This window comes from Raphanus sativus, chromosome 6 (assembly GCF_000801105.2).
Source record: "Raphanus sativus cultivar WK10039 chromosome 6, ASM80110v3, whole genome shotgun sequence".
Classification (NCBI taxonomy): Eukaryota; Viridiplantae; Streptophyta; class Magnoliopsida; order Brassicales; family Brassicaceae; genus Raphanus; species Raphanus sativus.
In genome coordinates, this window is record NC_079516.1 from 5,904,613 (window position 1) to 5,923,495 (window position 18,883).

General features: G+C 37.7%; 4 protein-coding genes and 1 long non-coding RNA gene across 7 annotated transcripts; 2 read left to right on the plus strand and 3 right to left on the minus strand.

Moving 5' to 3' along the window:
• Positions 1–4,733: 4,733 nt before the first annotated feature.
• Positions 4,734–6,607, minus strand: LOC130496278 (F-box/kelch-repeat protein At3g17530-like). Its single transcript, XM_056988238.1, has 2 exons — positions 5,269–6,607; positions 4,734–4,959 (listed from the first exon to the last, which is right to left on the minus strand). Exons 1-2 carry the CDS (start codon positions 6,489–6,491, stop codon positions 4,869–4,871), a joined length of 1,314 nt encoding a protein of 437 aa, XP_056844218.1. The 5' UTR covers positions 6,492–6,607; the 3' UTR covers positions 4,734–4,868.
• Positions 6,608–7,257: 650 nt separating this feature from the next.
• Positions 7,258–8,473, plus strand: LOC108810596 (uncharacterized). The gene is made up of 5 exons (XM_018582701.2): positions 7,258–7,323; positions 7,528–7,616; positions 7,709–7,753; positions 7,881–7,978; positions 8,151–8,473. Exons 2-5 carry the CDS (start codon positions 7,563–7,565, stop codon positions 8,227–8,229), a joined length of 276 nt encoding a protein of 91 aa, XP_018438203.1. The 5' UTR covers positions 7,258–7,323; positions 7,528–7,562; the 3' UTR covers positions 8,230–8,473.
• A 349-nt stretch (positions 8,474–8,822) lies between these two features.
• On the minus strand, positions 8,823–10,515 carry LOC108807046 (uncharacterized). The gene is made up of 9 exons (XM_018579283.2): positions 10,273–10,515; positions 10,061–10,174; positions 9,896–9,964; positions 9,793–9,812; positions 9,658–9,710; positions 9,548–9,578; positions 9,378–9,459; positions 9,155–9,297; positions 8,823–9,012 (listed from the first exon to the last, which is right to left on the minus strand). Exons 1-9 carry the CDS (start codon positions 10,454–10,456, stop codon positions 8,968–8,970), a joined length of 741 nt encoding a protein of 246 aa, XP_018434785.2. The 5' UTR covers positions 10,457–10,515; the 3' UTR covers positions 8,823–8,967.
• A 1,328-nt stretch (positions 10,516–11,843) lies between these two features.
• On the plus strand, positions 11,844–13,170 carry LOC130495931 (uncharacterized). 2 transcript variants are annotated; one of them, XR_008934954.1, is made up of 3 exons: positions 11,960–12,251; positions 12,340–12,562; positions 12,908–13,170. It is a non-coding gene; the product is annotated as an uncharacterized LOC130495931 (long non-coding RNA). The 2 variants fall into 2 exon arrangements; XR_008934953.1 differs by having other exon boundaries at positions 11,844–12,251; positions 12,340–13,170.
• A 228-nt stretch (positions 13,171–13,398) lies between these two features.
• LOC108808970 (S-adenosylmethionine synthase 2) lies at positions 13,399–15,705 on the minus strand. Of its 2 annotated transcripts, none has more exons than XM_056987568.1 (2): positions 14,269–15,628; positions 13,399–13,644 (listed from the first exon to the last, which is right to left on the minus strand). In XM_056987568.1, the coding sequence occupies exon 1, from the start codon at positions 15,467–15,469 to the stop codon at positions 14,288–14,290; it is 1,182 nt and encodes a 393-aa protein (XP_056843548.1). In that variant the 5' UTR covers positions 15,470–15,628; the 3' UTR covers positions 13,399–13,644; positions 14,269–14,287. The 2 variants fall into 2 exon arrangements, with proteins under 2 accessions (XP_056843548.1, XP_018436581.1); XM_018581079.2 differs by lacking the exon at positions 13,399–13,644 and having other exon boundaries at positions 14,009–15,482; positions 15,585–15,705.
• Between the last annotated feature and the right edge of the window lie 3,178 nt (positions 15,706–18,883).

Below are 18,883 nucleotides of genomic sequence, written 5' to 3' on the forward strand. Positions count from 1 at the left end.
GCAGGAAGAGATCTACTACAAGGCAACTTAGGAAAGGCCATAGGGAACGGAAATACTACACACGTTTGGAGAGACTCGTGGATATCTACCGACACATCCCTAAAACCCTATGGACCGATCCAAGAAACAGTGCAAGACTTAATGGTGGCAGACCTATTAACCTCAGAACTAGAGTGGAATAAAGCAAGATTGGAGGAGCTTTTACCTGACTTCGCTTCCCAAATCCAATGCATCCACCCAAGTAAGAGCAGAGCGGAAGACTCAGTCATCTGGCTCCCACTGCCATCGGGGGTTTACTCCACACGCTCAGGATATAACTCTGTTGCAACACCAGCTACATCTACTGCAGTACAAGCAACCCAAGGGGGCTTTGACTGGGTGAAGGACGTATGGAGCGGCTCTTTCTCACCCAAGATGAAGATGTTTGTGTGGTCTATACTACGAGACGCCCTGCCGTTAGGGGAAAACCTACAAAAGCGAGGAATGGGACCGGATGTCAAATGTATCAGATGCCAAGAAAAGGAAACAAAAACCCACATTTTTTTTACCTGCCCCTACGCCAAGGAAGTGTGGGAATCCATTCCTCTGTTTCGAGCAGTTCACATAGCTGATAATGAAAGCTTCGAAAACGCTATCATCAAATTCCGCAAAGCGATTTGTCTCCCCCCATCAGGAATCAGTGGCAATATACTACCCTGGATCTGTTGGGCGATTTGGACCTCGAGAAACACCCTGGTTTTTGAGAATAGAACCTTCAATCCTGCAGAGACAGCAACAAAAGGGTTAATAGCAGCTAAAGAATGGAACTTGGCTCAATACAAAACCCAAGCGCCTACCGTCCATTCGCACACCGATAGAGAGCCAACAACGTCGACAACAACAATCATCGCAGCCACATGCAACACAGACGCGGCTTGGGATAAGGAGCAAAAGAAAGCGGGACTGGCATGGACTATCTCGGATCCCTCTTCGTCTATCGCAGTGGAAGAAACAACCACCGCAGGCTTCGTCGGATCACCGCTACTGGCTGAAGCCCTCGCGGTTCGAACAGCAGTAGCAAGGGCAGTAGAACTAGGGATCTCCAATCTCAAAGTCTACACCGATTGCACAACGCTCCTTGGAGCTATCAACGGCAAATCGCAGCGAAAGGAAATTATTGGTGTTGTCTCTGACATCAGATCAATCTCCTCTGCTTTCGCCTCTATCCTCTTCTTTCATGTTTCTAGATCAAAAAACTCTCGTTGTGATCGATTAGCGAAAACGACTCTGCATCAGGATGTAACAAACTTGGGCTAAGGCCCATTGGGTTTTAGCTTCTATTTCTTAATAGAATTTCCGTGACAAAAAAAAAAAGAAAGAATAGTTGTGCGTATTTTAAGATATGGGGAGTACTTAATTACTTATTCCTTAGTATTATATGCATAGGGGCTGTGGTAAAAGTGTGGTACGCGTTCTCAGGACTGCAAAAAGAGCAAATTGGGTTTTTGATTATTTAACACACTCGCAATTGGTACTAAATATAGAGGGTTTAATAATTTTTTTTTTTTTGAAGAATGTTAAATTTATTCGAACAAAAAAAAAGCCTTTTTAAAAATTAATGCATCTCAAATAGTTGATAGTTAATTAGCAGATTATATATCAAACATGTTCCCATCGGCATAGAGTCATGGACAAACAAATAAGTATTGCGTGCATAATGGTTAATTACGGGAATATTACGATAGTGCGTTAAACTACGTATAATATACGAGATTAGAGTGAGGTTTAGAGTTCATGAACAATTGCGAAGACCAAAGCATTAGCCACAAAGCTTCGGTGTTGACGATGCGCTTTACAAAGCAATTATATTGTCTCAACAAGAAGAAACTCCAATTGTTCCTTGACTTGAACTATATAGCTTACCCATTCCACATCTCTACGAAGCTGCTAAGATAAGTATCTAATCGAAGAAGCAAGTACTTCAACAACAGATCGTGTGTGTGTGTTTCTTTCGCATTAATATGATTAGATTGATAGTAAATTCACCAATAAATAAAATTCTTTGAAGATTCTCAAAAGTTAAAATGAACTAAAATGCGTTGTCTTTAATTTAAAGCTTAAATCTTTGGGTCATTTAAAGCAACAGCAGGAGTACTTCGTTATGCTTTAGGTATGGTTGTCACTTTCGTTTCCTAAACGCTTCTGGGACATCCAAAGCAACCCAAGGAACTCGTTTAGCTTTGGCTATTGGTGTCACTTTCGTTTCCTTAACGCTTCTTGCAGAACTGCCCTCCGGTTCATACCTGTTAATTAAAAGCTCACACACAGTTAAAGAGAACCCTTACCCGAAACATAATAATATATATACCTTAAGCAGTCTTTTAGACATGAAAGTTTTCTTACAAGAGAACAATCCTTGTGTGAGATTTAAGCATTCCGTTTTAAGACTAAAGTATATATAAATCTATGAAGCAAACTGCAAAGATATTGCTGATGTTTACTTTCTTAATAACTACTTTTTTCTATATGCATCCAATCAAAATATAAAGTATTTGATTACGATCATTAGAACAAAGAAAAGCAAGAAAGAAACTTAGTTAATATATTTGACAAACCTCCTTGTAATTCGTTTCCGTTTGCTTTTGGGCATACTCTTCTTTAAAATGTGAACTGGGCTTGGAATTACAAAAAAAAAAATACAGCAAAAAGACCTATCACTTAAATTCTACAGTCCAAAACATAAATTACAGCTCATACCAATCACCCCCCAAAATAAGCTCGTAACACGGTAGAGAGTAGGAGATTATTAGTCGGCCGGCGAGTAGCACCATTGGACCTTGGCCTTCTTCTTTTGTGGCGAAAGTGAGGAATAGAAACCGGAGGATTGCCACAACGACTGCGATTTGTCATCATCAGTGGTTGATGACGGAGTTGACATAGCTTTGTCGTCTTCCCGATGGAAGCAGCCGGATAAACGAACAATTGTCCAGATATCTATTTATATACTTGAACAAAAAGACGAGAACTAGAGGCAAGATAGTGAACGGCTGAGATTAAGGTTGAGGCGGGAATGGGACTGAATGACTTAATGGGCCTATATTTTCGGCCAGTTTATTTCTGACCTGAATGTACGTAGTTTGAGATTTGAAAATCCGAAGCTCTCACCGTTGAGTGAACTTAGTAGCTTCTCTCCGTCTATCTCAAGCTCTGGTCATCTCCCCGGTAAGATGCTTGCGATTGTTTGCTTCCACTAGAACTATCAATACATGTTCTTGGACAGGATTATTGCTGTTTCTGATACTTAGAGCAACGTTATCGGCAGCGAAATCACGTATCTTAAGGGGGGGGACCACTTACTTTTTGCAAAACCCATGACAGACGTTGGTTAATTAAGAGACGTTTGTGCTGTGTTTGTTAACCTGTTTGCGGGTCCCACTGATACGTGGTGGCCCGCGACTGGTTCAATTAAATTTTTTTTTTTTTAATCAGAAAAACACAAAAAAAGAAAAAAGAAAAAGAAAATTAAAAACCTAACAAACGTATCACCGATAATGATGCCCTTAGTTAGACCACAAATTCTAACATAAGATAGACAAAAACTTTGCTATTCTTAGAAATAGTGCAGAGATAAGCTATCTATGATTATTTTGACTATTAATATTAAATATCTGATCACAAGTTCTAATATAAGACGTTGTAATTTGACAATGAGCGTATGCATCTATTGGCTTTTTTAGGTTATAACACCAGAGTCAATGACATTTAATAGTTTTTGCAATAAAATGTATAGAATCAAAACGTCAGAAGGTCGGAGAAAATCTTATCAATGTTACATTCTTTCAAACATCAAACTGCGTGGATACACATCACCTGGCATTGGCTGTCCTTCAAGCTCATCTTCACACACAGTTATACTATCAAAGGCTTCAAAAGCCACCTTACTTGCTAACAGGTAGTCCTTAGAGCTCACAAACCCTTTAGGTTTCTAGAGGGCATTAATGGATTTATAACCTGTCACGTAATCTTGAGGTTTGGATCAGCCTTTCGTGATCTCTAGGTTCTTGTACCCCCAACAACACCGTATTTTGGATGACCATACGGACAAGACCGTCTAAGTCGAGGATGAACGTTATCGGGTCAGAGTTTAGCAGAGCTGGTAGACTAGCGCCTTTGTGACTTTGTCAGTGGGAGAAAAAAGATGAATATGAAAGGAGTGTTACTGAGGGAAGAACGGGGATAGGTAAAATCGAAAACATGTTTCTTCTGACGCAAGCAAAGTCCATTTCTTGGATGTGGAAGAATAGTTTTGCGTATTCTAAGATGTGGGGAGTGCTTATGGCAAAAATGTGATTCCTATTTGGTTGGATCATGTTGTGGTTTAATGAAATGTTTAACCCGGTTCTGTTTCTCTATGATCAAATTAGGGTTACTATTCGCGCTAGCTTTTTGTTGGTTCTCGACTTGTTTTTTGGACAGCTACAGTGTTGACGAAGCAATTCTATTATGTCAATGAGATGAAGTTCATTTGGTCCTTGACTTGGACCACACTTCTCCATTCCACTAAGCTCTCAACGGAGCAAAGAAGCAAGTTCAAGGGAGTCTGTGTTCTCCTTCGCATTAATCTGATAGATATAAATAGGATCATCATTAAATAAAATAAACTACAAAAGCAGTGTATTTTTTTCTGATTTTGAGAGTCAAAATAAGATTATAAAATTAAATATGAGTTCAATGTATTACAACCTTTGGGGTTCTCCAATAATTAAAAAAAAAAAGGAAAAGAAAGAAATCTTTGGGACATTCAAAGCAATAGCAAAGAGAACTTCGATATGCTTTAGGTCTGGTGTCACTTTCATTTCCGAAACCATTTTGGGACATTGAAAGCAACCCTAGAAACGTCGATATGCTTTAGGTTTTGCTTTGGGTGTCACTTTTGTTTCCTCAACGCTTCTTGCAGAAATGCCTTCCTCCGGTTCATGCCTGTTAATTAAAGCTCACACACAGTTAAATAGAACCCTAACTCCAAACATAATAATATATATATACCTTAAGCAGTCTTTTAAACATGCAATTTTCTTAAAAGAGAACAATCTTTGTGTGAGATTAGTTAAGCATTCCGTTTTAAGAACAAAGTATATGAATCTATGAAGCTAAGATGCTGATATTTAGTTTCTTGATAATTACTCTTTTTCTATATGCATCCAATGCAACTATAAAGTATTTGAGTAAAAGATCATTTTCGAACAAAGAAAAGCAAAAAATAAACATTAGTTAATATTTTTGACTAACCTCCTTGTAATTCGTATCCTTTTGCTTTTGCGCGTACTCTTCTTCACAATGTGAATTTGGCTTGGGACGTAATTCATGATATGTGGCCATGATCCATCTATAATCCCTTCACTATAAACATGTCTTTCTATATTCTTTCCAACAATGAAAATCCTGGTATACTCTTCTTCGTTATCATCATCCTCATCATCCTCATCATCCTCATCATCCTCTTCATCCTCATCATCCTCATCATCCTTTTCTGTACTACAACACACTGCCACTTTATGCTCCTCATCCAACAAGAAGGAGACAATATTTAACAACACGACGTCCACTACCAAGAACTCGGCCCACGCCACCTTTTTGGTGTCAATCTTATTGCTCACCCATATCTTCATCTCAGATGAATCCATATGAAGATATTGATGTAACACCGAGAGCTGTTCGTCTCTAACAACTGACAGAACAGCGGTATCTTCATGCTTCTCAAAACTCGAGAAATTACCAGGACCAGCACTCTCGTACGGAAGAGGGAGAAACCCAAATCTCTCTCTCGTGAAATCGAAGCTGAGAATGAACTGGTCGTCCTTTTTTGTAGCAACCCAGTAAGTGTTTCCTTTCACAGACACGCCACGAGCGGTTATGTCCCAATCATCCTTATCAACATCTAACGCCCTCCACGAGTCAGACACAAAGTCATACATTTCAAACTCGGAAACCTTACGCCCCAGTTGCATGTTGTCATAACGACAATACCTCAAGATCTTGTAGCTATTAACACAAGAAGACTTGCTGCCTTTGTATCCAAGAGCATAAAAATCAGATTTGTGATAAGATGTCCTAGGTTCTACATACCTAGTTTCACCGTTACAAGGGTTGCAAACCACGAGCGTTTGGTTTCCCACCATAGTGCACAAGATCAAACCCTTGCAATAAAAAATATCATGTATTTTTAAATCATCTGAATCTTGTAAGGATCCAAGTTTACCTCCAAACTCCATGGACAGATCATCAAGGTTGTTACGAATGTCTTGGAGGTTGATGATTGTTGAATAAACACTAGTATTCAACAATAAGATGAACTCTCTTCCTGCTTGAGCCAAGTGCTTCTTGGCGAGTAGATCTTGGCGTAGAGTGTACCATCGTTTACACGCAGTTTGCCATTGTGATGGAGACTTTTTCGGAACACGGGCGAGGATCTTGTTTTCCAGATCAAATGGAAGGTCGGTCATCATCACCATCTTCTAGTAGTGATTTCTGACCCAATATCTCTCCAGGTAGAAAGAATATAGGACTAACGATCGATATGAACTATGGAAAACCTCTTTTGTTTTTTTATTTTATTTGAACACTGGGGTAAAACTCAAAAATGTTTTTCATCGGATTTTTATTGATCGTATGATAATATTGTCAAAGGTATTTCAGGGAAATGCATATTTTGTGGAAATTTCAAATCTAAATTATATTTTTCTTTTTGAGAAAAGATATCTTTCTTGAAATGTAGATTTATGTGACTATTTTCAAGATGAATATGCTGAATAAAGTAAGGAATAATTTATTTGTGAAACAGTTAAATTCTTCTCGTCAATTTATCAAGACAATGAAAGAAATAAATTTTACTAAAGATTTATTGACCAAAAAGAAATTTGTTTCTTCTCATCAATTTATTTGTTTCTTTTAAATTACCAATACTATTAAAAAAAGATCACCAGTTGAGAAAAGTTGTGTCCAGCTTAAAATTTCAGCTCAAATATGATTATAAAAAATATAAATATGATTAAAAACATAAATCAAAAATTAAATTTTTAAAAATAAATATAAAATATATCATAAACCGGAGGAGAGAGAGATACGTAAGGTGGTTGAGATTATGATTTAGGCGGGAGTGAAACTGAATTGTACTGGATCTATCTACAACAGTTGGTAACACAGTCAAACAATGCTTAATGGGCCTATATTTGCGGCCCGTTATGACCAGATTGGAAATCTTAAAATCCGAAGCTCTCACCGCTCTTCTCATTCCGTCTATCTCAAGCTCCGTGTCATCTCGCCGGCAAAGAACTCGATCTATCTGTATGTCTCTCTCCCTCTCCGTCTAACAACTCCTCGTTTTCGAATGTTTCATTCGCTGCCTTTTTTTTCATTCACACAACGATTCAGAGATTCAATCGGCGATTCAAAGTTTCCAACTTTTTTGCTGTTCAAAGTTTCGAATTTTTCTTTTTTTTAATACACGAATTGTTAGTTCTTGAAAATGGGTTTATGTTTCTGTAACAGGAAAAGAAAACCGTAGTTTGAATCTCCTTGTGGAAATGCCGACTCTACAAGGCTCTCTGCCTCCTGAGCTCGCTAACAATGTGGTTAGGGTCTGTATCATCTTTATTCTATTTACTCTCTCAGTGTCTTGTTTCTTTTTTGTTTTTTACTAATGTATTCGTTCTCTTTCTTATGGGGCTAGTTGTACCGTGAATGTCTTCGTAGAGCTACATTCATTGGTAAGCAGGTGAGAGATGAGATTCTCTTACCTCTTTGAATTTTGAACTTTTGCTTATTGTCAGATTTAGACACTGCTGTGTTGCATTCATTAGGATTGTGTTTAGTGGTGCCATTGATGTTCCTGTGTCTTACAGCAACACAACACTGAGCTGGTGGTTGGTATGGTGAGGCAACAATTTAAGAAACACATGAATGAGACAGACCCCGAGAAGATTCAGAAGTTAAAGGATGAGTGAGTTTTTTCGTTTTCTCTTTAAGCCTCTAGTGAATGCTATATAACTTGTTTGGTCTTTGTTCATTGAGGCATAAGTTTGATGTTTCTCACACATATGTACATATACGTCTATCTATCTGGAAAGTTTGCATCGACTCAAGAAAAGTTTTATGTTTTGTATTTTTGGTAGTGCTGCTCGTGGACTCATCAATCACATGTTGTTCGAGTCAGAGAAGCTAACAGGACGCAAGGTTAGCCAGAGATCCTGATGCAGAGACTTGTTGCTGACTTTCATCGTTATACGCTCTCTCGTTCATTGTATGCTAAACAATGCAAGCTTGGTTAGCTTTAATAAAAGAACTTTTGTAATGGGAGTAGCTTCCATGCATTCATAAGATTGATGATCTTGGTTTCCAGTTCAATGTACTTCAAATTGAATCATACTGTTTTTTGTCTCTTGTTTAGATACGCTGTATTATTAGACACTTTGAAAATGATTAACAATTTGAGTAAAACTATCTTTTACTTAACCACCATATTTCTCATTGCTAAAATAATACTCCCTCCGTTTCAATATAGTTGATGTTTTATAAGGATAATTTTGTTTCAAATTAGATGAAATTTTGAGATGTTTTATAAGGATAATTTTGTTTCAAATTAGATGAAATTTTGAGATTTTAAGGTTAACTTTAACTTTATTGGAAACTGTTCAACCAATTAGATTTTACTAGCTTTTTTATTATTGGTTAATTGATTCTAAAATATTTTTTTCAAATAATATTTTTAGAAAAATCTAGTTTTCTTAATCTTTGTGCACTAAAGCAAAACATCAAGTATTATGAAACATATGGAGTATATAACTTTTGTTCCTCCTCTAATTATGGAGTAAACATGAGCCCAAGATATCATCGTCTCCTTGCTCTTGCACATAAGTACAACAAAGACAAAATCTAAGTTCCATGTAGGACCTATATGTTCCGAAGCAAAGAGAACAAAAAAAAAGATTCTCATGACTTCAAAACTGCCTCTGTCTCCGTCTTCAACGCCTCATCCTGAAGATTAAGACAGTTTTCAAATGAACAGACATACCGAGTTTGAAAGAAAAGAGTGTTGGGTTACTCATCATGAGATAAAACCAGATGCAATTTGGTTTTATCCAAAAAGCATAGAAACATCATCTTGACACACACACACCTTGATACAGACATAGATGTAGTGAACATCAGGGCTTTTGCCAATTGCAGATTCCACTGAACTTCCCTCATCATCTAGAGGAATTGGTTTAGTCAGTTCCCATCTTGGCGTTTCTAATGGTTGTTGACCTGTCAAACTTTTGTCTGCAAGAACAGCAAAAGAAGATGGAACTTTTATCCACAAGACACGAATTAACTGATGGTTTATGTATTAGTAAGCTGACCTATCACATGGAGTTTCGTAGTCCAATAGCGTGATGATTCTTTAAGCAGCCGAAGCCGATAATTCGGAGCTCCATATGTAATCTGGCAGATAACTTAAATCTCTAATAAAATCAAATATGATGCATTATAAACAAATAGAACAAAACATTATCATAACGAAGATGTTTACCAGGATGTAGACTCCTTTATCCTTGAGTACCCTATAGTTTAATTATTCATCAACTGTTTCATTACACGATTCAATGCCATAGATTTGTGGATATATATATAGTTAGTTACCTCCAAACCTCCTCAAGCATTTGCGTTGAGTGTTGCCTCGAGTTGCTCCCACACTAAACGTGAAAAAAGGATCAGACTTTCATTGAGAAAATCACTATGTAGAGTCTAGAGATAGCATAAGTAGGCACCACTCACCAAAATGGAGTCTAAGGTTCCTGAAAACACACAGAGACAAAACATCCAACATGTTATTACTGTATCAAAACATTAAATCAAAACATCTACTAAAAGATGATACCTTTATCAATCACAGAATCAAAGGAAGCATCTACAAAAGCCTTCATATCACGCACATCCATCTTCAAATCTGTCTTTTATTTTCTTTCACATGATCAAACAGTCAACACACATAAAGACGACAACTTTCTCCTCGAATTGCATTAGTAACAGAGAGGAGACGTACACTTGAGCTGAGGACGGTGGGAGTGTTTCTTGTTCATGGCATCGATCACAACAGAGGAGATATCGATATTAACTACATCTTCGTACCCAGCATCCACCATCCCCTCGCTGAACGCTGCAGCGGAGGGAGTTCAGAATAAAAAAAACAGATCAAGAACGAAAAGTGTAATAATACAGAGAGCATTTTTTTTGTTTTTTTTATAAATTGTGTACCTGAGTTGCCGCAGCCGATGACGAGGGAACGGTGAGTAGGGTGAGGAGGGAGGTAGAGATTGATGAGAGGGGACAATGAAGAATAGTTTTGGTACCAATCGAAGGGATCTGATTCGTTCGTGTAACGGTCGTCCCAGTACCATTTCTCGCTGTATGATTGCGTCGACGACGTCTCTCTCGCCATCGTCGTTAGCTATGCCTATAACTAACTGCTTTCTCGTTGCTCTTCTTTCCTTTTTGTTTTTTTTTCTGAACAAACCAAAAGAGGAAAGAGAAAAAAAGTGGAGTGTAAGAATCGGATACACGAGGACCATGGTGGTCGGAGAGATATTCCTTGTCGAGCCACGTGGCCATGAGTGTCGGATTGTAAAACAATTACAATACCGATTTCCCGGTTTGATTTAAACCCCGTCATTTAATATCTAAACCGTATAAAACCGAAAGAAACGGATAAACCGAAATAGAAATACTGATGCCTGACCAACATAGAGCTTTGAGGCTGAAGGCTACAATTGGAAATGGGAATGGTAATGACATCATTGTTACACCGCTTTATTTATTCTCTTTAATTATTAACGAACCCTTTTCATTAAGGATTATCAACATAACATGTGACTGGTACTAAAAACCTTGATTATTGTTAAAATGCCTCATTTTTCCCCATCTTTTTGGTTGTTGGGATCCAATTCAACATATTATTATTATATAGAGGTAGGGTGTGGTCATTATTTATGTTTTGGACAACTTTATTCAAAGAACAACTTTACATCCCACTCTTCATCGTATCTGCGTAATGAACCTGACTAAAGTCTCTCTACTCATGTTTTTTCGATTTTTCATGTGAATTAGGGACCATATATGTTTATTTTTTTTTGTTTGGTCGAAGGGACCATATATGTTTCTATTTTCTGGTTCATATACCTTGAATTTAGCAATTCATTGTGTATTGCTTTTAGCATGTCTGTGTAAAAAGAAGGTTTTGCTTGCAGGAAACTGGTTCTGTATGTAAATGGAAACAAGAACAAGAATATGAAAGATCATGTTTCTGTTTACTTGGCTCTGGCCCACTCTAGCTCAATTGGGCCAACCAGGGTGGGACCGTGGAGCACAAGACCCATGTATGCTAAGGTTTTCAGCAAGATTATTTCTCTCATAAATTTTGTGATATCAATGTAATTACATCTTTCTCTTTATGAAATATCAAATCTTTGGTTCTTGCAGACAATCTCAATCTTTTTTTTTTGCATTTAAATGAAGCTTTATGTGCCATTTTTCTTTTTCAATAAAGCTCTTATGAGGGTCAACTTATCTTGCTAAGCATCACTCACATTTTTCACTGTTATCCGTCTATATATGCTGGATCAAAACAAAAATAGCTATTCTCATCTCCACATTTTTAGCCAAATTGCATTCTACAAGTGTTAGTTAAGACTCCTCAAAGAATATTGTAAAGGCAAAATCTTTGACAATTGATAATGCAAACAAATGAAGATAACACTGAATATATTCTTTTTATATTATCATCTGTTCAAAAGAAACAAGAAATATCTATTTATATAAAGTACAGTTCTCTCTCTCCAGGTTGCGCCACGTCACCCGCCACGTCATAAAGTCGGTTTCTGCGCATTCGACAACTGTCCCGTTAACCAAAACGCATCACCTTATTTATTTGGAAATCGGATGGGCTTTTGATGGTTATGTGTGTATTTTATGTTAGTGGGCTTAAATTTCGGATGGGGTGTTCAGTCCAATAACCCATTATCCCTAATCCTAATCTGGAGACACAAAGAGAAGTGGGTTCTCCTCTCTTCTTCCTTCTACGGCGACTCTGTGATGCCTGAGCTTCTTCGAAATCTCTGAAACGGTTTGAGTTGTGGCGACATAAGAAGAAGAGATACAACTTTTTGACTCTTGCGATTTCACATTCAATGCTTCTTAATTATCCCTCTTATAGACGGTGTCTCTCCACCTATATAAAGGTAAGCCTCCATCCCTTGAACATCATCCTCACAATTTGTTCTTTTTTTTTTGATTGTTCTTTAGACTTTTGTCGACCTTGGTTTCTAGGGTTCATGTCCACTGCAATCTCTGATTAAGTCAGCCAACAATGAAGGTTCTGAAAGGTGTGTGAGACGACTCTTCATGATTAATCTCTCCGTTAGTCTCGGTCAGTATCGTTTCGTCTGAGATTCATCTCCGATCTGATACGTTACGGGAACCTTTGTTTCATCGAGATTACAACCTCCCACGCTCGGTTCTGTTGTCAACTCCATAAAATGGATTAATACGAGTAAGCACTCTGCGATTAGTCTCATTTTTCAGGGTTTCCTGATTGGTGTGAGGTTAGGAAAGTAATACCGTTCACGCGGTGCTTTGCCGTTTTCACTTTTGATCTCAGGTTATGCAATGATTGAGATTTTTTTCTTGAATGTATATTGAGATATTATGTGATATGATGTTGAAAATTGAGTTCATTGTTTAAGCTGTTGTGCGAGCATACTCTTTTCTGGGATCACAAAACTTGATTTCTTAAAATCAGACTCCACTCTAACTTGCAACTTTATACGCTATATTCTCTCAATGGATTGCGTGATTATTGTTCTCATTGATTTCATTTTAAAATATGTACGTACAGTCCGCAGAGCTTGAGGAGAGTATTAGATTCAAAATGTGTAAAGAAATTTAGGAGAAAAGGCTAGAGGAACTTGGCCCTGCAAGAAAAGGCATGAGGATTCTATCATGGATTAAGTTTTTTTTTATTTGGGTCAAATATGGAGTAAATTTTTTTTATTTGAGTAATTAACTTTTTAGCACACCACTGCAATTTATTGTATTTGGCAGCTTAAACTAAAGATTTGTACAGCTCGAAATCATATTGATATCCCTAAACTACCTACATGTTTGGTTCTGTTCTTCTCTATAAAGAATTTGTGTGGTTTCCAATCATTTTCCCTTTTAAAAGTGTAACCAAAGTGAAACATCCTAACCTAAAAGAGCACATGCATCAGTCATAACATATTGTTAATAGGCTTTTTCAAGTTCACTTAAACAATACTGATCATACCATTCTTTGTTCGAACAACAAACTGACTTGAATACAATGTCATACACGAACTATATAATTATTTAAAACGAATTAGCCAGTGGTATGGTGCATTTCAATTTCAACGTTGAACTTTAGAAGATGAAAAAAAATATAGATGTAATTCAAAGTTGAGAAATTTTAGTTGCTTACCTGGCATTTGGACTGTTCTTCACTACCTATTCTTCCTATACAATCTCCAATTAAACCCGTCGTCAAGCACATAGGTTCAGCATGTCTTGATTGCAACTCTCACTCTAACTTTCTTTGTTTCTTCTCAACTTGGTTTTCTTTCATAATGAAATAATAAAGAAAACAAATAGGTTCAGCATAGAATGACCTCTAAAATATGTAACTTTTGAATCCAATAATTGAACCTTAATTAACTGCTTATCATAACAAGTATTCTTTTTGATATAAAAATCAATTTAAGTTCTAAAAGTTGTTTTGGCCAAAAATAAAAGTTCTAAAAAGGTTACAATTGAGTATAATATTTTTTTCTAATTTATATGTATTTTAATTTTCTTTGAAATAAAGGTCGGTAAACACACAAAATACTCAGAAAATTAATGCATGCATAATGAGATCGAAACACAATTCTAACCAACAAATAATTTCCATGTATTACTTGATGAAAATACAATATATCCACTATAATATAATCTGAGTTGAAAAAAGTTTGATTTATTAGTTTTTATTTATTCGCCCGCCCGTAGGGCGGGGTTTTCCTAGTAAAATATAAATTTATAACTTTTCTTATCACAACAATAAAATATAATAATAAATAATATAAATTCCCAATAGCTCAGATTTTTTTTTCTTCAAAGAAGAATAGTAAACCCAACTTAAATTATGGAAAACTAAAGTACAAAGAAGAACTCAGAATCCGGAGAGACGTGAAGCAGAAGCTAAACCTGAGACTGGTTCAGGTTTTCAAGCTTGGACCTTATCAGACTTGAGTGGCTTCACAACCTCCCAGGTGAAATCAGCATCATCCCTTCCAAAATGACCATAAGCAGCAGTCTTCAAGAACCTACCATTACCACCTCTCTTCAAATCCAAGTTAATAGATATCATCCCCGGCCTGAAATCAAAACTCTCCTTCACAATCTCCAGAATCTCCTTGTCTGGAATCTTCCCGGTTCCATAGCTGTCCACAAACACAGACAAAGGCTCAGGGACACCAATGGCGTAAGACACCTGAACAATGCACCTCCTCGCGAGCCCACTCGCCACAATACTCTTAGCAGCCTGCCTCACGATGTAGGCCCCACTCCTGTCAACCTTGGTCGGGTCCTTCCCAGAGAAAGCACCACCTCCGTGAGCACCCCAACCACCGTAAGTATCGATGATGATCTTACGTCCCGTGAGACCAGCGTCACCGTGAGGACCACCGATCACGAAACGACCAGAAGGGTTGAGATGGAAGATAGTGTTATCGTCAAGGTACTTCTCCGGGATCACCGGGTTGATCACATGCTCCTTGAGATCAGCCGCGATCTCCTCGTTCGTCACGGTCTCATCATGCTGCGTCGAGATCAGAACTGTGTGGACGCGGACGGGGACCATAGCTCCGTTCTCGTTCAAGTACTCAACCGTGACTTGAGTCTTACCGTCAGGTCTCAGCCACGAGCAAGTCCCGTTCTTACGAACCTCGGTAAGCTTCGCTCCGAGCTTGGTCGCGAGGACGTGGCTGAGAGGCATAAGCTCGGGCGTCTCGTCGGTCGCGTAACCGAACATGTGACCTTGGTCACCAGCTCCGACCTCCTCGGGTTTCTTGGTGAGGTGTCCGTGGACGCCTTGCGCGATGTCGGGGCTCTGCTGCTCGATGTTGACGAGGACCTTGCAGTTGTCGGCGTCCAGGCCGACGTCGTCGGAGACGAAACCGATCTCTCGGCATGTTTTGCGGACGATCGCTTCGTAGTCGACGTTAGCCTTGGTGGTGATCTCGCCGAAGACCATGACCATGTTGGTCTTTGTGCACGTCTCGCAAGCGACTTTACTCTCTGGGTCTTGCTCGAGACATGCGTCGAGGATAGCGTCGGAGATCTGGTCGCAGAGCTTGTCGGGATGTCCCTCGTTGACTGACTCGGAGGTGAACAAAAACGATTCCATTTTTTTTATACGTCTGATTAAAAAAAAACAGAGTATACAAAAAAAATTATCACTATTTGGAATCTAAATCAAGAACTCGAGAGAGATAGAGTGAAGTAGGAACGTGAGAACGTACCTAATGAAGGGAGAATGAGAGAGGTGGTAGTAGTACGAAGGTGAAGGAAGAGCGTCGAAGGTTTATATATACGAGAGCAGAGCAAGGAGTGAGGTGGTGTAAGATCGTAATTTCAGCTACGTTCATTCACACAGAGAAGATGAGATCTAGATATCTGACGGTTTAAGTTAGATCCATGAAAAGAAGCTAATCAGAACCGTTGGATCTGCTTAACTGGACCACCGCGTCCAAGTACAACTTGTACAGTTAGACAGCATCTAGTGAAGATCTAGAATCATGGTTAAAGTCGAAATCTATGTTGGTTTGATATTAATAACTTTTCATATTTTCACATATATTTAAAATATTGTTTTTTTGACTATAATTTCGAGTGATTAAATCAATAACTATACAATTAGTTTAAATTAAACTTTGAAATTTACAATTTGTTATATTAACTAATATTTTTTCAGAAAACATAAATAAAAAATCTTAAACATTAATCTTACAAGAAAGGATAGAATAATACTAATACAAAAATATAATGTATTTAAATAAAACAAATATCTCTTATGGTATAATACTTTTGAAGCATGTGAATTTTGATGAAAATTATGAAATGAGTTAGAAATAAATGCTATCGTAAATCATGGAGTTAAGAGAAGGGGGTTGTGTCGGTGAGTGAGAACGGGAAAGTAATTAATCACCGGGAAACCGGAGGGGACATGTTGGGAGTGAAAGATACATTTCATTACACACACAGGCTGTTTCTTTAGTGATGGGTCCACTCGCCACCGGCAAAAGACAACATAGAATTCTTCATTTTTTTCATTTATCTCTTTGTTAGTGTTCGGCTAAGCCTAAGGTGTCGAATAAGACCCACTGGTCGTTCTTTTCCGTTCCGAAAAGGAAAAAAATTGAACAGTTACGCCTGCTAATAATCTTTGTCTATTTTCCAGTTCTGTGAGATCGCACACTGGTATTCATTTGTGAACATTTTTAGCTTTTCGTTTGTGAGTTGTTTTAGTTGAGCTCGGAAATAGATACACTTAATCACAAACATGTACTCCTTCTGTTTCTGATTTTTTTTTTCACACAAATTAAAAAAAATTGACGGAAATATATGTAAATTGTTATTAATGAAAGCTTTCTGGCAAATAGTATTTGAGACAAATAAAATTATTTGTAAAATCAATGTAGTTTACAATTAATTTTCATCTAAAAGTAAATATAATTTGCATTGAAACTGTAAAATAATATTTTTATGTAACAAAAAAAAAACTAGAATAACACTTATTATGTAATAGAGGGAGTACATGTTAGATATATAGTCTAAAAATGAGATTACATGATCCATACTTTCGATATATATAAAATTAACTACTAAAACATACTCCTAATCACTTTAAATTTTTAATACAATTTGTATTTATTTTAAATTTAGTATTAAAATTGTAAAATGTGTATTGTATAAATATTAACTTATCTCAAACATTATTGATTAAATAAATAAAATTATTAAGAACAGAAATATATTTTAGTTGTTTTTTATTTGTATGAAAAATATCAAAATGATAATTGTTATGAAAGTAGTATTGTATCTTTCAAAACAATTGCATTGATTGGTCCCCAAATATCGACATAACGGACCAACAATTAAGGCCCTAAATCAGTTAATAAGGGGCCTATTTAGCTGACAGTTGCTAGCCTGACCTCTGGGCTTACTCACGGAAAAAGAAAATCAGAAATAATGGGTTTATTGAATGGACCCAAAATTTTACTACTGCATGGCCTACGGCCCCTATGGGTATTAACTTATAAACAAACACAACTCGGGTTAGCCGGATTATCGTCAATTCTTGTTGGATTTGGTTTTGTGTTGTTTACTATACTGTTTTAGTTTTTTTTTTTTGATCAACTATACTGTTTTAGTTTTAAGTTTGTGTAATGACGTTGGTTTGAATGGTGAAAGAATTCCAAAATTCCTCACACACTCTTTTATTAGATTTAATTTAACATTACGCAAAAGAATACTATGCTTGTATTTTGTTACACACATTTATTTACATGTAGAAATAATATTAAACAAATGCTGAAAATCACAAATAAATATATACAAGCCGTGTGCATAAGATTTTGAACTAAAAAGAAGAAAAAATGGTGTGAAACTGTGAATTGAGGTGAGACAGACGCGAAAGCTTAGAGATTGGTTGTTGACTTGGAGACCGACGACCAAATAACACAAGAACACAATCACCTTTGGCTTTGATTGTCAAAAGACATTTGCTTTACATCTTTTTTTTTTCCGTCAAAGTTTTTAATATTAATTATCAAACGGACCAAGCCCAGTTACATGTTCCAAGCCCATACATCCAGGTCTAAGCAACATGAACCCAACAACAAACCACAACTAAACCAATCCCGGTTTACCCAAACCCGAAGAAACCAGGCCGACTTCAGCATGTCGAGACGTTGAGGAGATCGGACACGTGTATTGATCTTCATCGTCGGTGCACCACGCGTCTCTTCCGTCTCAACTCAACCGACACCAACCGGAGCCGTCACCGGAGCTTCTCCATCGCACATCTCGTTCCGTCGGAATTCAGAGGACCGGCAAGCCTCCGACGAAACCAATCTTTTTCTTCAACGCTTCATCTTCTTACCCGAAGAGCTACATCGATCCAAACGAGAGCTTGTCCGACTGAACCTATCCAAACCCTAGAGCGTAAGAAATCGAGAACCAATGAAACCACCTACGAGCCAAAGAAGACCTCCACCACAATCCAAGGAACCGGATCCACTACAACCGGCAACGCAAGACTGAAGAAGTCTCTACCTTCCGGTGACAAGACCGACGACGATGGGGTTGACGAATCCACCATCTCCCGGAAATAAAAGCCGATGGCGACGAAGTTTTAGGAACCTCCGCCTCTCGGAGACAAAAAAAAGCAAACTAGCTAACGAGAAGCTTCACCACGCCAGTCTTCAACACAACCGCGCCTTGACTCCAGGGTTAGAACCGCCAGCGGAGACTTGTTCCAGAGCTCAGGCAAGGCGGAAGGAGGAGGAGACGTGAAAGAAGCTGAGACCCTACTTTTTTATGGTTACACAAGGGGCTCCGACGACGGCACGGACGCTCACGCACCGGCCGCTCGCCGGACCCAATCTGAGATTCACTTTCTCTCTCTTTCTCACTTTCTCTCTCTTTTTCTTCTTCCCTCCATTTGCTTTACATCTTGACCTATGTATAACCTATAACTTTATTATATTCCACCATAACAATATAATAGTACTACTATCCATAATAGTATATATAAGCC